Source organism: Bubalus kerabau, chromosome 3 (genome assembly GCF_029407905.1).
Source record: "Bubalus kerabau isolate K-KA32 ecotype Philippines breed swamp buffalo chromosome 3, PCC_UOA_SB_1v2, whole genome shotgun sequence".
NCBI classification, from domain to species: Eukaryota; Metazoa; Chordata; class Mammalia; order Artiodactyla; family Bovidae; genus Bubalus; species Bubalus kerabau.
In genome coordinates, this window is record NC_073626.1 from 84,952,086 (window position 1) to 84,974,635 (window position 22,550).

At 37.6% G+C, this 22,550-nt stretch overlaps 1 protein-coding gene across 4 annotated transcripts in view; it reads left to right on the forward strand.

The window, feature by feature from the left end:
- SLC38A11 (solute carrier family 38 member 11) overlaps positions 1-22,207 on the forward strand; it is a 57,881-nt gene extending 35,674 nt beyond the window's left edge. For 3 of the 4 annotated variants that reach the window (XM_055574734.1, XM_055574735.1, XM_055574737.1), the window contains 5 exons: positions 1,441-1,511; positions 2,183-2,344; positions 5,232-5,344; positions 11,884-12,015; positions 21,488-22,207. In XM_055574734.1, the coding sequence (XP_055430709.1) occupies positions 1,441-1,511; positions 2,183-2,344; positions 5,232-5,344; positions 11,884-12,015; positions 21,488-21,781 (772 nt within the window). In that variant the 3' untranslated portion in view covers positions 21,782-22,207. The remainder of the gene's footprint in view (positions 1-1,440; positions 1,512-2,182; positions 2,345-5,231; positions 5,345-11,883; positions 12,016-21,487) is intronic. The other variant, XM_055574736.1, reaches the window with a different exon arrangement.
- The last annotated feature ends 343 nt before the right edge of the window (positions 22,208-22,550 follow it).

Genomic DNA, 22,550 nt, shown 5'->3' on the forward strand with positions numbered 1-22,550 from the left:
TTTATGCATTTTGGGGGTCTCACTCAAGGCTTTCCTTTTCAGGGAAGCTGGCCATACTTTTGGACCTTTGCTACCTTCTATTAAATGACACTGTATAATAATAACAATGTTGAGACATAAGCTGATAATACGATTAGCCATTTATGGAATACTTACCATATGCTAGGTTCTCTCCCAGATTTTACATATTTTTCTCATTTAATTTATGTAATAACTCAGTGAATTAGGCATTATTATTGTTATCCGCATTTTATATATATCAAAACTGAAGCACAGGGACTTCCCTGGTGGTCCAGTGGTTAAGAATCCACCTTGCAATGCAGAGGATGTTGGTTCGATCCCTGGTTGAGGAGCTAAGATCCCACGTGCTGCAGAGTGGCTGAGCCCAAGCACCACAACTACTGAGCTCAGGTACCCCAGCAAAGAGCCGGGGCACCGCAACGAAAGAGTCCACGTGCTGCAACTAAGCGCTGACACAGGCAAATAAATAAATTAGTAACTAAATTTGAAAAAAAAAAACTGAACCACAGAAAGGTTAAGTACTTTGTCTAAGATCACTAATAAGTAGACAGGGCCAGAAGATCGACACAGACTGGAGCCTGTGTTCTTGACTGGTCTTCAGGGAGACCAATCTGTGATTATAGACAGATTGGCAGATACTTTAATGACACCAGGAAAGAGGGTTATTCAGGCAGTTTCAAGTGCATATATTTCTAAAACCTCTTTGTGAAGTGTATACACAGGTGGGAACTGGAGGTGACTGACAGCTCAGTAAGGAAGAGAGGGACAGACCAAAGAGACAAAGCTCAGCTGCTTTACTGACTGTGGAAACTCGACCGGATGTGTCACCTGCCAGAGCTGACTCTCCTAATGCTTTAAATGGTGATAAGAACACTTCAGTGTTACTGTGAGGATTGAGATACCATAGGATAATTCCTGGAACATCGTTAAGGACCTTTTCAATTAATATTAGTTCAGTCCACCTTTCTCGATAAAGTGTAGTGCCAACTGTGAATTTCCTTTGCGTAGGATGAGCCTGGAAGAATGGGTTAGAAGGAAATGAAAGGCTGCATTGATTAATTGAGGAAGAATTTTGCTTTATTAATGTCATCTTCCTCATTGAGTATCTCAAATATACATAACAAATATTTTATTAAATTGACAAGCAAATAAAGTGACAGTATTAAGTAATCTATTTTAAATATGTGAAACTAGATTCTTTCTAAGTATATTTGACATACATTTTCAAGGAGCAAGGTTAACAGATTACATCAATATTCCTGGGGAATTTATTTACAATTTAAAAACATGAATGAGGACTCCTTATAAATTTCTGACTTAAAGATGTTCAGCTTATAGCATGACATCATTTCTTGTTTTCTTGTATGCTTATGCCTGTGTTTGTTTAATCATTCTTTAAATTAACCGATTCTCTTCTAGACCAAAAACAGAAGATGCTTGGATATTTGCAAAGCCCAATGCCATTCAGGCTGTTGGTGTGATGTCATTTGGTGAGTACATGGTTTCCAAGGTCCTTTCTCAATGTGGGGTCTTCTGTACCATGAAAAAGTGCTTTGCCTCGTATTTGTGTCTGGAAAGCAGATGTCCTGTTGTAGACTTCCTATTAGCAGCGTATGATCCAGTTTGTGCCAACATAAAATTAGGCACAAACCATTCTCACTCATCACTAAAATTTGCTTCAATTTTAACAAGTCTTTTCCTCATGCAGAAAACTCATTAAAGTCTTGTTTCTTAACTTGAAAATCTAGCAAGTGTTAACAGACTTATTCCTTGCACACAAAGTATTGTGAATTGGCCAGGAGTCTAGAGTGACTCTGTTATATCCCAGATGGGAAAGGAAGCCCTGGGCTGAAAATATGGTGTTGTTTAGATTTCCTTTAAGATTGGAAAGGCCAGTAGGAAGTGGGAGAGAAAGTTGGATAGGCCTGGTTTATATCAAGAGTGACATGAAAAGATCACATAAGCCTAAGACAAATGAAATTTCTCATTCCTACAGCTGTTAGAAAGATTATTTCTGGCATTTCTAGTAAATTAGTATATTTGAACTTCAATTCATTAGTATTTCCAAGTAGCATATGTCTCTGAATTTTCCAAGGGAAAAGGACAACTATGTGATTTGCTTTAATAATGCTTTCCCTCCCCCCCCCCCCTTGTATTGCAGCATTTATTTGCCACCATAACTGCTTCTTAGTTTATGGTTCTTTGGAAGAACCTACAGTAGCTAAGTGGTCTCACATCATCCATGTGTCTACCTTGATTTCTGTATTTATCAGTATTCTCTTTGCTGCGTGTGGATACTTGACATTTACTGGCTACACCCAAGGTAAAAAGAGAAATTCTGTCTTAACGTGTTTTGATGTTCATATGGAGTGGTGCCGTCACTTCTCATTTTAAGTATTATTATACCTAATGCTCTGCTTCAAAGTAGAACACATTCTCTCCTCTACCTTCCTCCCTTTCCTAATTTTCCTAATCTTCTCCTTTTTAAACTGCTAAACTTTTTCTGTAGTCCATTCTCCCTCCTTTGATGGTTTCACTTCAAAGCACATGAATTCTGGCTTTCCTCTCTACTAGTCCACTGCAGTTTCACTTTCAAAGACAACAGTATCCTCTCATCAAGGCTAACAGTCTTCTTGGTTCTGATTCTCATGGACCTCTCTGAATTACTTAACAGTTCTGAGGACTCCCCGTAGAGAAAAGAGCCCAGCCATATCATCATTCGCTCCCTTCATGTATTTTTTTTTCCTCTGAGTGCTTCCACTTTGCTTTCAAATCCTATCTCCTCTCCTTTTCTTCTGTTCATCCAACAACTAAAGACATTTCTACTTAGTTGTTCTACTCTTGCTTTAAATGCAAAATATCACCTTTCCCACAAAACCAGCCCATTTCCTCCCCGCCTCCACTCTCACCCCAGGACACTGAATTCACTTCTTTCTTCTGTTCATCCAACAACTGAGTGGTCATCTCTTCTACTTTCCTTGCCTCTTACATTCACTCATCTATGTGTGCTAGTTAGGGTACTCTGACAGCCTGCTAAATGCTGTGATTCATGCATTCCATGGCTTCTGCAGGTCTATTATTGCATTTGACCTTCAGACAACCCTAGGAAGGTAAGTGGAATAACTAGTTTTACCCCCTGCTTAGAACACAAAGAGGCAGAGTAACTTGCCCAAGCTGGCTGGTGACAAAGTGGAAACACGGCTCCTGACTTTCAGTCCCATTTTCTCTTCATTCCCTCTTGCTGTCTACCCCGTTTTGGTCACATATGACCCACTAATAGCTGTCTCTTAACCTCTAGTTCTTCTTGGCTCACTTTTCAGATGACATTGAGGTACTCTTGGGTGAATGGTGCCTTGTTCTAAATTTACGTTACAGGTGACTATGATTATAAGGAGAGAGTTCTCAAGAAACAAAGAAAGATGACTTCAAACAACAGTGATTAACCATAATCACAATGCTATCAAAAATATAATACCTGTGTGTGCCATTAGAGTATGATAATGAAGTGACCTTGAAAGTCTTGATAAAAATTGTTTCAAAACATTGCCATATATCACTAAAGCTGCACAGTTTGAAAGACAAATGGCCTTTAGGCTCCAATCACCACAGAATCTTGGCTTCAAAAATGCCTTTTCTCTAAGACAGAAACCCTTTCTCTTAGTCACACCTTCCTGATGTTTTTTATCAGTAGTAATTGTTCAGATATAATTAGGTCTTTACATAACAAAGCTGACAGGTTGATTTTGATTTTTTTTTTTTTTTTCCTTTTCTAGCTATAATTCCCTAAAATACACTTACAGTCAAGCTTGAATAAGATGACGTTGTTTCTTTAGGCTATTTTGCCTTAGGCAAATCCAGTCTTGTTTGTGCACACTGCAGGCTTCTTTTCTCTTTCATTTCACATACTCCAGCTTGTGAGGCCGTGACAACTCTCCATTGTTCTTGAATTTTCCAGTGACTTTTGAAAAGATGCAGGGCCCGTATTTTAGTGGAAGTTAGAGAACAGGGAGCTTGAGTCCTTTTTCCTAGAGTGTTAGAATCTTTTCTGTCAACCTTGAACCAACCACTACTGTGACTCTTGCTTTGTGATTTAATCTCCTTCTGCCCAAAAGGGACACTAGAAAATAATGTACGTTTACTCCAGTTAAAAGGAAGGAGGGGAAAAGAGTCACTTAAATAAGTCTTGGGAAGAAGCAAGTCATTTAGTCTTTTAATGAACAATAAGTATACAGAGGATTATTATTAATGTTTTTTATATATAAACAGTGTGGCAGTGTGTGACTTTTATCTAATTTTCTATTCAGTTTAATTGAAAACTGTGACCAACATTTTAAAATGTTAAGTATTTTATTTAGGAAATAAACAGCCCCAAATATTTGTTTCTATATTGGGAAACTTTTTGTTGACATGATCTGTGCTCTCACTAGATCCTGTATTTCTTCACATGTGTCTAAGAAAATAGTCTCTAAATAAGAATTGGTTCAAGGTATATATGGTCCATCATTTAGTTTGGAACTAATTAAATTTAATACTTTGCCTGGGAACTAACCATATTTTCACCATTTTCAATCAGTGCATTTATACTTGGGTTCATCAGATACCATGAAAGATAGTGTATGTTTGGAATTCCTTGCTGTAGCCCTGAGTTTGTGATTAAACTCCATAGAGTGATATACAGGAAATTCAGCTCCTTACATGTACTAGTCTACTGTTCCTTTCAGGATTGTCCTTGATCTAAGAATAACATTTCAAAAGGAAATTTGTTTATTTTAACAGACTTTTTTTTTTTTTTTAATAATGAAGTCACTTACTTACTAGAAACAAAGACCAGAAGCAAGTTTATAAAACCAGTGCACAAAAATTTAGGGAGTTGATTCTGGTATAAGAAGACAATGGATAAAAGTATTTTTCAGATGTTGATACAAATTTAAGGCTAATCTTCTAAAAACAAACAATGAGAGTAAGAGAAAAACCATTAGTGATAAATTTGCTTTCAAGTGGAGCATGTGCTAGTTTTAATACCCAGCAGTAATTATGTAGCTTTTGAATGCAAAATTTATATTTAGACTTAGCTGTCTGTTGTATTAATTAAATTAAATGATGTTTATGTACCTTTACTCATATAATAAATATACAATATCTCATTTATTACATATTTATCTCAAATATCCAGTATCTATTAAGTAAATCTATTTTATATTGTTCTCTAGGAGACTTGTTTGAAAATTATTGCAGAAATGATGACTTGGTAACGTTTGGAAGGTTTTGCTATGGAGTCACTGTCATTTTGACATACCCCATTGAATGCTTTGTGACTAGAGAGGTAAGCACAGTTTCTTTCAACACTTTAACTAGGTCATTTCTCTACTACATTAATTTAGTACAATTTATAAATCATTTGATTCTGCAAATTCCCAAGTGCATGACAAGAAATATAATTCATGAAATTTTCTCTTTTACCCAGTTTAAAGATAATTCATATTCAAATGTTTACGAGTTGTTTTTTCAAAAGTTGGTTTTGAAAATCATGTTTGGTGGTTTGGTTTATATTAGCATAAGTATAAATATTTATACAACTGCATTCCAAAATGAATGTCAGCCTTTAATAGAGTCAAACCAAGATTTTCTTTTACTCATTCTTACAAACAAATTAAGCAGTAAGGTTTAAAACATGTTTTACAAAATTGTCTTTTGGCTAAAATGTTTTATAAGTCAACATGTATTAAAGGCACCATAGGACAGATATGATCAATTGTATTATCTTTTAAAAGACTAAAATATTTTATCTTGCATGAAAACTTAAAATGTATTTTAAACCATTAGTTTTAGAGATAATTTTATTTATATATTTACTAAGTTTATAAATATTTATTTTATATAAATATAAAATAAACATTTATTTATGTATGTTTATAAATGTTTATTATGAATTTTTATCTATACCTGTATATTGATATATTTCACTTATAAAGTCATCTCCAAGTTATATTATATCATCTGTCTGGATTCATAGAGGAAGATTAGGTAAAAGAGAACTAATTCCTTTTGCAGAAAGTTGGATAATGTGGCTTTGTCAGGAATCCCTTATACAGTAAGCTAAGGATCCACTGTACCATTTAGCAGAAAAACATGATCCTGTTTCATAGAGGTTCTTTCAGGAATCACACTGAAAAGGCTTAGTCTTAGGATCTATTCCTAGAGACTGTTTACACAGTACACTGTCAATGGATCTAATGTGTGAAGTGAAGTGCCTGCAAAGCTTCACATACACTAACTAATGGGCAGGCTTCTAGAGGCAGACCAGTGCTTGCCTTATGCTGATTCTGGGTAAGGAACAGCACAGGGGAAAGGAATGAAGACACGGTCAGCGCTACGTATGTCCCTTACAGTTAGCATCTGTCCTCACTTACAAATATATAACCCGCAGGCCAGCTCACCTCCTTGAATACAGGGAACAGTAGATTGAACTTGAATAAATTTAAATCAAAGAGCTAACTATTGTTGGATGCAGGAAATGGTTTTATTTTAGTTTCCACCCAATACTTTAGGTTCACATCTGATCTCTAGATCAGCAGTGACAGATGGCTTATTCTCATGTGGTTTCTGGTGAGCTGCTCGTGGACTTCTGAGTCACTCCACCTGCACAGCTTGTGTCTTCAGTACTTGAGACTGGTGTTTCCTTTCTAGCTGCCATGACAGGAAGACAGAACTAAATCAAGATCTCTGCTATGGTAGCAAATAGTAGGCAGAGGAACTTTGTATATTCCTCACCCATTCACTTCCTTTTTCTTTCTCTCCTTTCTGTGCACACACACACACACACACACAAATATATGATTGGCATTAATATAATCAAAGTGATTTCTACTCACAGGTAAAGTAGCTGGCCATGTCCAAGGGGGCCACAAAACCAGTCTACCCCTAATAAATATCTGCACTAATTTGCCCCACTGAGTAAACTTCCTCATACAGAATGCACTCGAAATGAGAAAATATTTGGAATGACGTTACCAATTACCAAAAACCAAAATAAGTAAAAATGATTAGTGAAAGTGAAAGTCGCTCAGTCGTGTCCAGCTCTGTGTGACCCCATGGACTACAGAGTCCATGGAATTCTCCATGCCAGAATACTGGAGTGGGTAGCCTTTCCCTTCTTCAGGGGATCTTCCCAACCCAGAGATTGAACCCAGATCTCCCACACTGCGGGCAGATTCTTTACCAGCTGAGCCACAAGGGAAGTCCAAGAATACTGAAGTGGGTAGCCTATCCCTCCAGCGGATCATCCTGACCTAGGAATCAAACCAGGGTCTCCTGCATTGCAGGCAGATTCTTTACCAACTGAGCTATCAGGGAAGCCCAGTGATTAGTATCTCCATTAGCAGAGTTATGACAGTATCCACTCAATGGGGCACTGTTACTTACCTAGAAATGTTACTTATCATAGCTTGGGGAATTGACTTCCTTAAGGTCCCCAGCATCTGATCCTGTCCTACCATTTCCAGCTCTTTTCTCATGGTGCTTTTGCACAGTTACCACCCTATTTAGACTGTCTCCTCCTCGTCCCCCATATGTATCTTTCCTGTTCTCTTTGCTCTTTTTCACACTGTTACCTTGGTCTATAATTCTGCTCTAAATCCTATCTGTGTTTCAAGCTCTTCCTCAAGCCAAAATAAGACAAGGACATTTCAGGAATACAATAAAACCAGTTAATCTCATGGAGACAGAACTAGATAGCTAAGTTCAGTTCAGTTATTCACTTAGTCGTGTCCAACTCTTTGTGACCCCATGAACCGCAGCACGTCAGGCCTCCCTGTCCATCACCAACTCCTGCAGTTTACCCAAACTCACGCCCATTGAGTCAGTGATGCCATCTAACCATCTCATCCTCTGTCATCCCCTTCTTCTCCTGCCTTCAATCTTTCCCAACATCAGGATCTTTTCAAATGAGTCAGCTCTTTGCATCAGGAGGCCAAAGGATTGGAGTTTCAGCTTCAACATCAGTCCTTCCAATGATTATTCAGGACTGATTTCCTTTAGGATGGACTGGTTGGATCTCCTTGCAGTCCAAGTCAAGAGTCTTCCCAACACCACAGTTCAGAAGCATCAATTCTTCTGTGCTCAGCTTTCTTTGTAGTCCGACTCTCACATCCATATATGACTACTGGAAAAACCATAGCCTTGACCTAGACAGACCTTTGTTGACAAAGTAATATCTCTGCTTTTTAATATGCTGTCTATGGTCATAACTTTCCTTCCAAGGAGTAAGCGTCTTTTAATTCATGGCTGCAGTCACCATCTGCAGTGATTTTGGAGCCCCAAAAAATAAAGTCAGCCACTGTTTCCACTGTTTCCCCATCTATTTCCCATGAAGTGATGGGACCAGATGCCATGATCTTAGTTTTCTGAATGTTAAGCCAACGTTTTCACTCTTCTCTTTCACTTTCATCAAGAGGCTCTTTAGTTCTTCTTCACTTTCTGCCATAAGGGTGGTGTCATCTGCATATCGGAGGTTACTGATATTTCTCCCGGCAATCTTGATTCCAGCTTGTGCTTCATCCAGCCCAGCGTTTCTCTTGATGTACTCTGCATAAAAGTTAAATAAGCAGGGTGACAATATACAGCCTTAAGTACTCTTTTTGCTATTTGGAACCAGTCTGTTCCATGTCCAGTTCTAACTGTTGCTTCCTGACCTGCATACAGATTTCTCAAGAGGCAGGTCAGGTGGTCTGGTATTCCCATCTCTTTCAGAATTTTCCACAGTTTATTGTGATTCACACAGTCAAAGGCTTTAGCATAGTCAATAAAGCAGAAATAGATGTTTTTCTGAAACTCTCTTGCTTTTTCCATGATCCAGCAAATGTTGGCAATTTGATCTCTGGTTCCTCTGCCTTTTCTAAAACCAGCTTGAACATCTGGAAGTTCACGGTTTACATATTGCTGAAGCCTGGCTTGGAGAATTTTAAGTATTACTTTACTAGTGTGTGAGATGAGTGCAATTGTGCGGTAGTTTGAGCATTCTTTGGCATTGGCTTTCTTTGGGATTGGAATGAAAACTGACCTTTTCCAGTCCTCTGGCCACTACTGTGTTTCCAAATTTGCTGGCATATTGAGTGCAGCACTTTCACAGCATCATCTTTCAGGATTTGAAATAGCTCAACTGAATTCTATCACCTCCACTAGCTTTGTTCATAGTGATGCTTCCTAAGGCCCACTTGATTTCACATTCTAGATGTCTGGCTCTAGGTGGGTTTTCACACCATCCTGTTTATCTGGGTAGTGAAGATCCTTTTTGTATAGTTCTTCTATGTATTCTTGCCACCTGTTCTTAATATCTTCTGCTTCTGTTAGATCCATACCATTTCTGTCCTTTATTGAGCCCATGTCTGCATGAAAAGTTCCCTTGGTATCTCAAATTTTCTTGAAGAGATCTCTTGCCTTTCCTATTCTATTGTTTTCCTCTATTTCTTTGCATTGATCACTGAGGAAGGCTTTTTTATTTCTCCTTGTTATTCTTTGAAACTCTGCATTCAAATGTGTATATCTTTCCTTTTCTCCTTTGCTTTTCACTTGTCTTCTTTTCACAGCTATTTGTAAGGCCTCCCCAGACAGCCATTTTGCTTTTTTGCATTTCTTTTTCTTGGGGATGGTCTTGATGCCTGTCTCCTGTACAGTGTCACAAACCTCGGTCCATAGTTCATCAGGCACTCTATCTATCAGATCTAGTCCCTTAAAACTATTTCTCACTTCCACTGTATAATCATAAGGGATTTGATTTAGGTCATACCTGAATGGTCTAGTGGTTTACCCCACTTTCTTCCATTTAAGTCTGAATTTGGCAATAAGCAGTTCATGATCTGAGCCACAGTCAGCTCCCGGTCTTGTTTTCGCTGACTCTATAGAGCTTCTCCATCTTTGGCTGCAAAGAATATAATCAATCTGATTTCGGTGTTCACCATCTGGTGATGTCCATGTGTCGAGTCTTCTCTTGTGTTGTTGGAAGAGGGTGTTTGCTATGACCAGTGCATTCTCTTGGCAAAACTCTATTGGCCTTTGCCCTACTTCATTCTGTACTCTAAGGCCAAATTTGCCTGTTACTCCAGGTGTTTCTTGTTTTCCTACTTTTGCATTCCAGTCCCCTATAATGAAAAGGACATCTTCTTGGGTATTAGTTCTAAAAGGTCTTGTAGGTCTTCATAGAACTGTTCAACTTCAGCTTCTTCAGTATTACTGGTCAGGGCATAGACTTGGATTACCATGATATTGAATGGTTTAGCCTTGGAAACAAACAGAGATCATTCTGTCGTTTTTGAGATTGCATCCAAGTACTGCATTTCAATCTCTTCTGTTGACTATGATGGCTACTCCATTTCTTCTAAGGGATTCTTGCCCACAGTAGTAGATATAATGGTCATCTGAGTTAAATTCACCCATTCCAGTCCATCTTAGTTCACTGATTCCTAGAATGTCGACATTCACTCTTGCCATCTCCTGTTTGACCACTTCCAATTTGCCTTGATTCATGGACCTGACATTTCAGGTTCCTATGCAATATTGCTCTTTACAGCATCAGACCTTGCTTCTATCACCAGTCACATCCACAACTGGGTTTTGTTTTTGCATTGGCTCCAACCCTTCATTCTTTCTGGAGTTATTTCTCCACTGATCTCCATTAGCATATTGGGCACCTACCGACCTGGGGAGTTCATCTTTCAGTGTCCTATCTTTTTGCTTTTTCATACTGTACGAACAAGGGGTTCTCAAGGCAAGAATACTGAAGTGGTTTGCCATTCCCTTCTCCAGTGGACCACATTCTGTCAGACCTCTCCACCATGATCCGCCCGTCTTGGGTGGCACTGTCTAGTTCTAAATTGTCTTTGATCTTTTCTATCTTGTCAAAAATTGATAACTATTTGTTTTATTGGATTGTTTGAATCTCTCTAATTAGGATGTTAATTCCTAAGAGTAGGAATCATCTCCTAGACATTTTCTCTTAACATAATACAGTGTAGGACATATTAAGTAGGTATTAAATAGGTAACTGGTCTTACCAGATGGTGCTAGTGGTAAAGAACTTGCATGCCAATGCAGGAGATGTAAGAGACACAGGTTTGATCCTCAGGTCAGGAAGATCCTCTGGAGGAGAGCATGAGAACCCACTCCAGCTTCCTTGCCTGGAGAATCCCGTGGACAGAGGAGCCTGGTGGGCTACAGTCCATGGAGTCTCAAAGAGTCGGACATGACTAAAGAGACTTAGCACACACACAAAATAGGTAACTGTTGAGTGATTTCCTAATCTGAGTATCAGTGGAAAATGGTAATCAACTCTTCTCCAATTTTGTTAAGGAAAGGCAAGATAAAATAGACTTAGCTTGTACCAGATAGGATTTAGATTATATGAAGTTAGTTTCCTATTAGTAAAGAATATTAAACATGCATTATTATTAAAAGATATTGTGCTAACTCTTTCCTTAGAAGTCCTTCAGATAATATAAATAACATCTGTAGTTTGTGTTAATAATAACCTTATTGGACTCAAGGAAAAAGAATAAGGTAACTTCTCAAGGTCTCTCCTACACTTCAGAAATATTTTTGTTCACTCAGTAGTATGCCATGTTCTGAGTCTGGAATGTAAGCCAATGCCTGTCTTAATAGTTCAACAAAGAATACTTGTTATTGATCTGTGTGTGTGTCTGTGTGTAAATAGTTTGGAAAAGATACAACATTCATTCATATGACTTAAGATTTGATTGATTGCCTTACTGTATTTTATATAGTCCCAACTACTATAATATAAAATTCTCTTTTAAAACTCCTGCACAACTCTGAGAGTCCCTCTCTAAATAATCTGTTTCTGTTTGGCAGGTAATTGCCAATGTGTTTTTTGGTGGGAATCTTTCATCAGTTTTCCACATTATCATAACTGTGGTTATCATTACCGTGGCCACACTTGTGTCACTGCTGATTGATTGCCTTGGAATAGTTTTAGAGCTCAATGTAAGTACATTTGAAGATTCTAAAAATCTCTTTTAAAGTTATGTTTGCATTTAACATGAGATATATTTTTCCTTAATAAAGGTGTCATTTTCTGAACTGAAATGAAAATGTGCTTGTTATAGTAAATATTTGCATAGATGATATTATGTGGTTTATATTTTTAGAGCAGTGTTTCTTCAATGGGGGAAATGCCCTTCTGTCCCCACCCCCAGTGGACACTTAGCAGTGTCTATAGATGTTTTTAGTTGCCACAACTGGGTAGGCTGATGCTGGTGGTATCTAGTGGGTAGAGGACAGGAATGTGGCTAAACATCTCACTATGTGCAGGGTAACCCTTACCACAAAGAATTATGCAATCCAAAATGTCAGTAGTGCTGGAACTGAAATACTGGTTTAAGTAGTTTTTCCATATTTTATTTTCTATAGTGCATAGATATAATTGAAAATAACTATAAATTAAACAAATCTAGGGGAAATTCCTTTGCAGAGTAAAGACATGTCTGAGGTGAAGTGAAGTGAAGTCATTCAGTTGTGTCTGACTCTTTGCAAGCCCATGGACTGTAGCCTACCAAGATTCTCCATCCATAGGATTTTCCAGGCAAGAGTACTGGAGTGGGTTGCCAGTTCCTTCTCCAGGGGATCTTCCCAACCCAGGGATTGAACCCAGAACTCCCACATTATAGGCAGACACTTTACTGTCTGAGCCACCAGGGAAGTCCTAAAAAAGACAGGTCTAGAGAGACTCATTAAAATATGTAATGAAGGAAGTTATATCCACTTACCTATTCACTAACCTTATTAAGTATTTCTCTCTCTCTCTCTCATTTCCTTTGTAATCTCTACTGCTGATTTCCAAATCGATGTCCTCATCATATCACATTTGAATTAATATTGGGGTTTTGCTTCAACTAGCACATATTTAAGTTCTGCTTCCAATTTATCACCATCCTGCTTAAAAACTCTACTTTTCTCTCAACAAGCACAAAAGCTGTTGCCTTTATCATCTGACCCCAAGCTATCTGTGGAAAGTTATTTACCATTAACTTCCCAAAATCTACCCACAGCTCTAGTCGATCTTATTTTTGACCAATGAGTAATCCATATTAATTCTTTCTTTTATCCTTTGGTTTATGTTTATTCTTTCCTGTAATTATTTTTTTTCATTTCTCTCCAAATATTACAAAGATTTAAAGTCTAGTGCATCTTTAATATGTTTATTTGTTGATCAGATGTATCTTAAATAATTACAACATGGATTTGAAATACAGAGTCTACTCTTACACAGATACTTTTCAATAAATATGCACTACGTGAACCTCAGTTGGTTGAACCTGCAGACGTGGAGAAACAGTATGCAGAATTGTATGTGTTATATATGAGCTTCCAGCAGCTCAGTAACCCCCTAACTCCCACGTTATTCAAGGGTCAGTGATACACTGTGCCACAAAAGCAGACATACAGGATGGGAGGAAATCAGAAAGGATCTGTGCTTTTGTGGAGCTTATAATCGCACAAGGAAATTTAAAAGTTCAGCTACCATAGAGGCAGTGAAGAAGAGAAAAGGATGTGGGTAGACTCCTAAAAAACACTTTTTAAGAAAAGATTGACAGAATTTGGTAACCAATTCAATTGTGAGGTCAGGGGGATAGAGGGGCGCATCAAAAATGACTTCTTGGGACCCAGCAATTCCTCTTCTGGGTATTTATCCAAAGGAAACAAAAACACTAATTTGAAAATGTGTATGTACTGTGAAGTTCTTGACAACATGATTTCAACAGCCAAGAAACGGAAGCAACCTAAGTGACCATCAAGAGATGAATAAATAATATGTGGTATGTATATACAATAAAACACTGCTGCTGCTTCGTCACTTCAGTCGGGTCTGACTCTGTGCAACCCCATAGACGGCAGCCCACCAGGCTTCCCCGTCCCTGGGATTCTCCAGGCAAGAACACTGGAGTGGGTTGCCATTTCCTTCTCCTCTGCATGAAAGTGAAAAGTGAAAGTTAAGTTGCTCAGTCGTGTCCGACCCTAGCGACCCCATGGACTGCAGCCCACCAGGCTCCTCCGTCCATGGGATTTTTTAACTCGGGCATAAAAAATAAAATCTTTCCATTTGCAGCATCATGGTTGGATATTGAAGATATTATGCTAAAGTGAAATAAGTCACACAGAGAAAGACAAATGCTGTATTATCTTACTTATATCAGCGTATGGAATCTAAAAAAAGATTAAACAGAACAAAATGGAAACAGACTCAAAGATACAGAGACCAAATGAGTGGTTGCCAGAGAGGAGGGGCAGGGTGAAATTGATCAAGGAAATTGAGATACAAATTTCCAGTTGTATGATAAATAAGTCACATGTATGTAATATACAGCATAAGTAATATCTATAATATTGTAATAATTTGTATGGGGACAGATTGTTACTAGGGTTGTTCTGATGATCATTTCATAATGTATGTAAATGTCAAATCACTACTTAGTGCACCTAAAACTCACATAATATCCTATGTCAACTGTATTTCAATTTTTAAAAGTGACCCAAAAAAAGTGACTCCTTGATTCTACTTTGTGGAAATAGGATAATGAGATCATTTGGTGAAACATGAATAGAAGTGATTATACTGCTTTAGAGTCTTTCCTCTTCCCCTTCTACAATCCTTCTGGAATTTCTACTCAAAACCACACCACTTAGCATTGATCAATCATGTCCCACAGGGAGGGTGGGCTTTTATAGATAGAATATCAAGTTATCCTTTACTCACTCCATTGAGAGTTAAAGGGGAGGTGAAGGTATTTTTCCTTCCAGGTACCATTTGGATTTGAAATCCCAGACAAAGGTAGTGGAAGATTCAGTCAGGAACACACTGTTGGGAGTTTTCCTGTATCAGATCATGTGGAAAGTAGACAGTAGGCAACTCCCCCAACCTCCGTATGACTAGGGAAACATCTGTTCCACCAGCAATGGAAAGAAAGTTCATAGGAAACATGGAAAATTATCCGAGGTAACTTTTACCTGCTTCCTCATTTTGCATAGGCTAAAGGCTAGTAGGTTCACTGAAAGTCATTTCACGTTCCAACCTCAATCTATGTAAATGGATGACTGCAACCTAAATGTAACTTGATTTAAGTACTACCTTATATCATGTATGGTCTGGACTGTCCAAAGCTTGCCTTTGCTATCAAAGTACAAGTTCTTTAGAGACAAGAATGGTGCTTAATTGCCTTCTCCATCCCCCACAGTACATGTAGCAGAATGCTAAGAACACAGTGCTCAAATTACTGCATGGGCCACTGTCCACTGGGAGCACAGTGAAGAACCTCTGTCTACAAATGTTCCTGGACACAGAAGGCATTCTTTAATATGCATGATCAGTCCTGTCTGACTCTTTGTGACCTACAGGCTATAGCCCACCAGACTCCCCTGTCCATGGGATTTCCCAGTGAAGAATACTGGACTGGGTTGCCATTTCCTACTCCAGGGGATCTTCCTAACCCAGGGACTGAGCCCACATCTCCTGCATCTCCTGCATTGGCAGGTGGATTCTTTACCACTGAGCCGCCTGGGAAGCCCATTCTCCAGTTGTGGCATCAAGCAATTAAGTCTTACAAAAAATTGTTGGGGCTGACAATAACAGTAATCCTTTAATTATACTGAGGAGATGACCAGCACAATTCCCAACTCTGTTATTTCTTGTTTTGTGAAATGTCTCATTTGAAGTCGCATGTTTGTTTGAATACTGTAGGATTGCGATATGAGAGAACATATGTTTATCAACTGCCTTACTACTCGCTATTTTGATAGCCTAACAGTTTTTGTTCCCTTTAAGTTAACCAAGCATACACATATTGCTTATTTTTCAGGAATGATATATTTATGTATATTTGACCATTACTTTCTGTTAATTCCAAATCTCCCTGACACTTTACATAACAAAATTATAAGCACATAATGGTGGGCTACAGTCCATGGGGTTGCAAAGAGTCAGAAATGACTGAGCAACTGAGCACAATCACATTAAATATTCCCAGTTGTGCCTATGTTGAAATTTTTTGTGGTTAAGATGAAATTCTGGTGTTGTAATAAAATAATGATATTTCATGAAAATCTGTTATGAAGTCAAGATCTGAGCTGAGTTTGAGGACTATTTTAAAAATTTAAAACATGATTCTAGATCCTTAGATTAAAAAAAAAAAAAGAAAAGAAAAACCTGGCTATATAGACATTTAAGAAGAGTGCCAAATTGTCATGATCTAAGAACTCAATTACACTAGTTTTAAGAAATCTGAGATGTTCATTCACTTCCAGACCCTCTGAGTGTGTATTTTTTTAATCAGTGAAAGTCTTTTTGTAAGTGCAATGTCACAGTCAGGTCTTTGTTCAACTCTGTTTTGTGTGGGTATTTGTTATGTTTTTAACATCAGATCAAGCAGCAGGTCACACAGCCCTTTAGAAGCAACTAAAGCATGTGATGTTTCCCCTCCAAACAACAGTGTGAGCTGACACGTAGGGAGCATTTACTCTGAGTCAAGTGTTTTGCATATATTATCATCCTTAATCTATATAAATTTCACGTATGAAGATATAGAGACACAGAGTGATTGGCGCCATTAACAGGTCACAATGGGTTTTTTTTAATTGAAGTATAGTTGATCTCTATGGGCTTCTCTGGTGGCCTTAGGGGTAAAGAGCCCACCTGCCAATGCAGGAGACAGAAGAGGCACAAGTCCAATTCTGGGTCGGGAAGATCCCCTGGAGGAGGGCATGGCAACCCACTCCAGTATTCTTGTGTGGAGAATCCCATGGACAGAGGAACCTGGAGGGTCACAGTCCATGGAGTCTCAAAGAGTTGGACATGACTAAAGCGACTTAGCACCCACTCATGCATAGTTGATTTATAACATTATATTACTTTCAGGTGTACAACTTAGTGATTCAATATTTTTATAGATTATACTCCATTTAAAGTCATTACTGTTATGTTAAGTTTAAAAATAAAATAAAATTAAAAAAAAAAATAAAGTTATTACTAATATGAAGCAATGGCTATATTTGCCTATGCTATACAATACATCCTTGTAGCCCATCTATCTTATACATAGTAGTTTGTATCTCTTAATCTCCTTCCCTTATCCTATGCCTCCTACCTTACTCCCTCTCCACTGTAGCCACTAGTTTGTTCTCTATATCCGTGAGTTTGTTTCTTTTTTCTTATATTCACTAGTTTTATTTTTTAGATTCTACTTATAAGTGATGATAGAGTATTTGTCTGTCTGACTTACTTCACTAATCATAATGTTCTCTTGGTCCATCCACATTGCTGGAGATGGCAGAATTTCATTCTTTTTTTGACTGAGTAGTATTCGAATGCATATGTGTGTATGTGTACATATACTACATCTTCTTTATTCATCCATCTGTCAATAGACACTTAAATAGCTCACACTAGTTTTAAGTGGTAGAAAGTGAACACAAGCTTTCAAACCCTGTTGCCCATGTTTTTAATCATTATGCTAGTCAGAGATTTCCTAAGTATAAGGCTTTAAATCATGCAAAATAAAGGTATTCATGTCTCCTTCCATTTTTTAAGTTAAAAATCTATGCATTGAGTTTACCTGTAAGTGAGGTTAAGAGTAATTCAGAATATACATAGATAGACTTTAAAAAAGGGTTAAATACAAAAAAATGAAATTAAAAGTTTTTCATCTAAGCTGATAATGTTTAGCTAATAGCCTTTACCTTAGTTAATAAGGTAGTACCTTAGAAATTCTTTTCCTATTGTGGCTTCTGAATCATCATTAAGTAAAGTAAGGATCTTTACAGGTGATGATATAATAGAATCAGACCTTCAATTTGCAAAGTTAAGGAAATGATATTACTTAGTATAACTAAAATAATATAGAATAAAATTATTCAGACTTATATTAGTTATTTAATAAAAAGCAAAACCCCATTTAGAACTTAGCTTCCTTTTTATTTTATTGTTTTCATGGCAGTAGAACCAAATGATTTATTTTCCAAGGCAAATGAACCCTCAATTTTAAAGGATTCATTTTAGAAACAAAATAAGTTCCATTCTTGTTAATAACAATCCAACATCTTGGCACTAGAGTTGCTGTTAGAGAAAGGAGGCATCTGCAGTAATTGGGTCCTTTGGGTTTCCACTTGCAGCAGAACAAAGAGAAAAGATGAAGCAGCTGGTGCCTGTGGCCAGGCTAACCAGCCCAACAAGCACGGTGTGCGGCATACAGCGGAGGGAAGAAAGCAAACCTGTTACCCAGCAAGAGCACACAGAGTGAGCGAGCCGTAGTGCAAGCTGCCAAAGACCTCTGAGCTAGAGTTTCTCTTTAAGGTATAGGAACACATTTCATGAGTCCAGATTGATTACAAAATAGAAATTTTAAGGATGTTTAAGCACGCTTTTCTTTAGTTTTCAGCCTCCTTGCATCAGATGAGAGGTTTCTGTTCAGGTAGGACAATTCAAATACTTTTCCAATCTGTACTGCCAGTAAAAATATTCAACACCTTCTGTTATTTCCCACCTGCAAACTGCAAAATGCCCTGGCATCAGTAGTGTGTATATCAAAGGATAGTGCTTTCCCTTTTTATAAATAGGCTATATATTTTCTTGTCTCTTGATAAACAGTTATGGCATTTATGTACTGTCAGGAAATTTTGAAAATTATTACTAAGCCAGTGGTGTATCCTCCGACAAGGCTATATTAGATAGATGAAATTAGTTGGACTAATTTATAGGGAATGGACTTCCCAGGTGGCTCAGTGGTAAAGAATCCTTCTGCCAATGCAGGAGACACAGAAGATGTAGGTTTGATCCCTGGGTAGGGAAGATCCCCTGGAGGAGGAAATGGCTACCCAGTCCAGTATTCTTGCCTAGAAAATCCCATGGACAGAGGAGCCTGGCGGTCTACAGTCCACGGGGTCACGAGGAGTCAGACACGACTGAGCAACTGAGCACACACATACACACAACTTGTAGGGAATAGAGCAGATGTTTTTATCATTTTACTGATAATCTTGGGTCTTAGCAACAATCTCTACCAAGACGGAGCTTTCAAATATTAAGGAAGTAACTGCTATCTAGACAAGATACTCAACTGGACTTCTTCCAGTACAAACATCAGCTATAAACTTTTCCCACTAATTGCTACTTTCTCAACCTTTAAGAATTATGACATAAACAGAACACCCATTGCTTTGCGCTGCCCAGCAAGTTAGGTTTGGAAGAGTCCCAAAATGCTGACTGATGACAGCTTCTGAGCAGCAGCTGGTTGCAGTTTCCATCCGGATAGCACTTTCACACTCCATAGTTCCTGATGAAGTTGCTTCACGTGTTCCTATGAACAGCCTTTTATCACTATCTCCACACACACAGACACACACACATGCACATACTCACACATGCATGCACTCACAAACATGTTGTTGTTTAGTCACTAAGTTGTGTCCGACTCTTTTGTGACTCCATGAACTATAGCCTGCCAGGCGCCTCTCTGTCCATGGATTCTCCAAGCAAGAATACTGGAGTGGGTAGCCATTCCCTTCTTCAAGGGATCTATCCGAGCCAGGGATTGAACCCGGGTCTCCTGCACTTGCAGGCGGACTCTCTACTACTGAGCCACTAGGGGACTCCTCCTGTGTTTGTATTTTTTATTTTCAAAAATTATTTCATTGAAATCAAAGGATAATTATTATAAGCATAGATTAAGTATTTTTTATAATTCAAAAAAACATCAGTTTCAAATGTCATAATGGAGCCTAAGAAATACATAATTCATTTAACTCTGCTGCTGCTGCTGTTGCTAAGTCACTTCAGTCGTGTCCAACTCTGTAGCCATATGAAAATTAATCCTTTATATGCTGTGTACTTTTGTAGGTATTCATCTGTATTCAGGTACTATGAATAGCAAAGTTATATTGTTCATATATTTCAAATTAGAAGATGACACTTCTTAGTATTTTCCCATTCTTATGTCTGTGACTATAGAAATATTTTCCATGAAGTGTGGTTCCTCCTATTCTTCCCCAAATTTTTAGCTGCTGCCTGGCCAGTCTGACTTCATGTGCTCCTCTTAATTGATATTTCTCCTGACTTGCTGTTTTTGTTAAAAACTTGTATTTTTGAAATCATATGATGATATATATTTTTGGTATGAGAGTAATACTTAGTATAAAGCAAAGTAAATTCAGTAAATGGTGATACTGAAAAAATCTTTCTTTTAAAAATATTTTAAGGTATAATCTGTTCTTTTACATCACCCAATTTCAAAATCAGTTTTCTATGATTTTCCCCTGGGGTTACTTTACCAAAATAATGTCAAAAAGTTTCAAACTGTAGTTGATAGGTGTATAGGGTTTTGTTATATGATTCTTTCTACTTTTCTGTATATTTACAAATTTCCATAATAACTTTTCAAGTTTGGAAAATATATATTTTGTGGAATGTTTCTTTTTCATTCTTAACCTTACCATATTTACTGAGTGCCTGTTTAAAAAAAACAGCTTGTGTTTTATGACTTAAGAAAGTACCCTTTATCATATGATTATATTTAATATATTTTAATCATATGCTTCTTTTATTTAATATATAAATAATATTTAACATAATCAAAAAATATATTATCTAAAATACATTTAATTTTAACATTATTTCATTTGCAGAATTCCTTACAGATTTGGCCTCCTCAAATGGAAAGTCTCTTTCCTTTGAAGTCAGTAACTTGTGGTCTATTTATAATAGAGAGCAATACTCCCTGTAATTTTCAGTCTGACATTCCCCCTCAGGTTGGACTTATCCATAAACTAATGTGGGGGAGGGAGGATGAGTCATAGCTATTTAGTTCTGCTGTCAATTTTCTAGGGTAATTAATGTGAGTAGTTTTACTTGAAAGAGGATTTAGAAATGCTATTTCATGCTAAGTACCCTGAGGGGTACAGTTTTCCTTTCTCATATAGACAGGCACCTACTTTCTTACAAGGTCAAGAAAAGAGAAGAGATAAGACGCATGCCCTGTGTACACCTCCGAATATTCCCGTTTTGTACACAGTTGACAAACCTCTCGGTTTTAAACGGTAGAGTAGGTACACAGCAATTTGAGATGAAGAGTATAAGGAAATATGATGTGACTGAAAATAAGGGAACTTTGAACAGTTTGCCAGGAATCAGCCATACCATCTGCTTTATTTTTTATATTATTTTTTGATTATTATTTCTTAAGCCTGATATACTATTATATTATTTTACTTTTCTCATCTGTAAATATACGGTCAGAAAAGGAAAGTCTTTCTTGGAATTATTTTTCTTTCCTTTGTCTGATTTAACTGAAGCTGTCATACTTGTCACATGCATGATGATAGATAGATTTTCTAGGTGTTTTTTTTTTTTCCAAACTGTCCCAGAAAGGCTCCACTCAGTACCATTGTCTTATTTCTTGTTTTCAATATGCAGGGTGTGCTCTGTGCAGCTCCCTTAATTTTTATCATTCCATCGGCATGTTATCTGAAGCTGTCTGAAGAACCCAGGACACACTCAGATAAGATTATGTCCTGCGTCATGCTTCCCATTGGTGCTGCGGTGATGGCTGTTGGATTCGTCATGGCAGTCACCAACCCTCAAGACTGCAGCCACGGGCAGGAAATGTTCTATTGCTCCCTGGACAATTTCTCCCTCACAAACATTTCAGTCTCTCATTTTCAACTGACAACGCAACTTTCTATTTTAAACGTCAGTGTCTTTCAGTGAGTTGCCTCCTTTCAAAAAAAATATGCATTTTTATAGACTTCTAAATTGCATAATAACATTCACACGTTTTAATCTCCGTATTATAAAATTATTACTTTGGCATTTATCGGGATTTGGTTTCTTTACTCTTTAGTCCAATGTAAAAGATAAAAAGGAAAAGAAAGTTGAATGTATTTTATCTTAAACCAGGGAAAATATAAATGTTTTAATGACTGTACTGCACAAATCTTAAAGGCAGAAGGAAAAGTAAGGTCTTTGACATTTGCTGCCATCCTCTCAAAGAACTTTTCTCTTTTTAAACCAATATATTGTGCTCTAAAATGAGTAGATGATTGTGGGTTTAAATTTTCTGTGTGTCCTTTAAGAAAAACATAGAGGGCTTTTTGTTTTTTAAAGTCTAAGGAAAACTCAAGACGATTAAAGAGGCAAGATATCCCAAGACTAAGTGAAGCTCTCCATTGTCATTTCAGTAACGTGCTTTGTTGAGAGGGAAGTGACCCCCTGGAGTAATGAGTAAAGTCCTGCCCATGTTAGGAAGCATAACTCATAGACTGGGCGTACAGAGCAAGGTCTGTGAGGAATCAAAATTACCTCGAAAGTTTTAATCCTAGTGAGAATATAATGGTAGTGCCATTAAATAAAGTGTAAAATGGGGAAAAACCACAAGTTCTTCTAAGGCACAAGCTCAAGGGATCAGTTCTGCATCAGCTTTGGAGCTGTTGAATGTGAAGAGCAGGTGGGAAGCTGAATTTTCAGACTAGAACCTCAA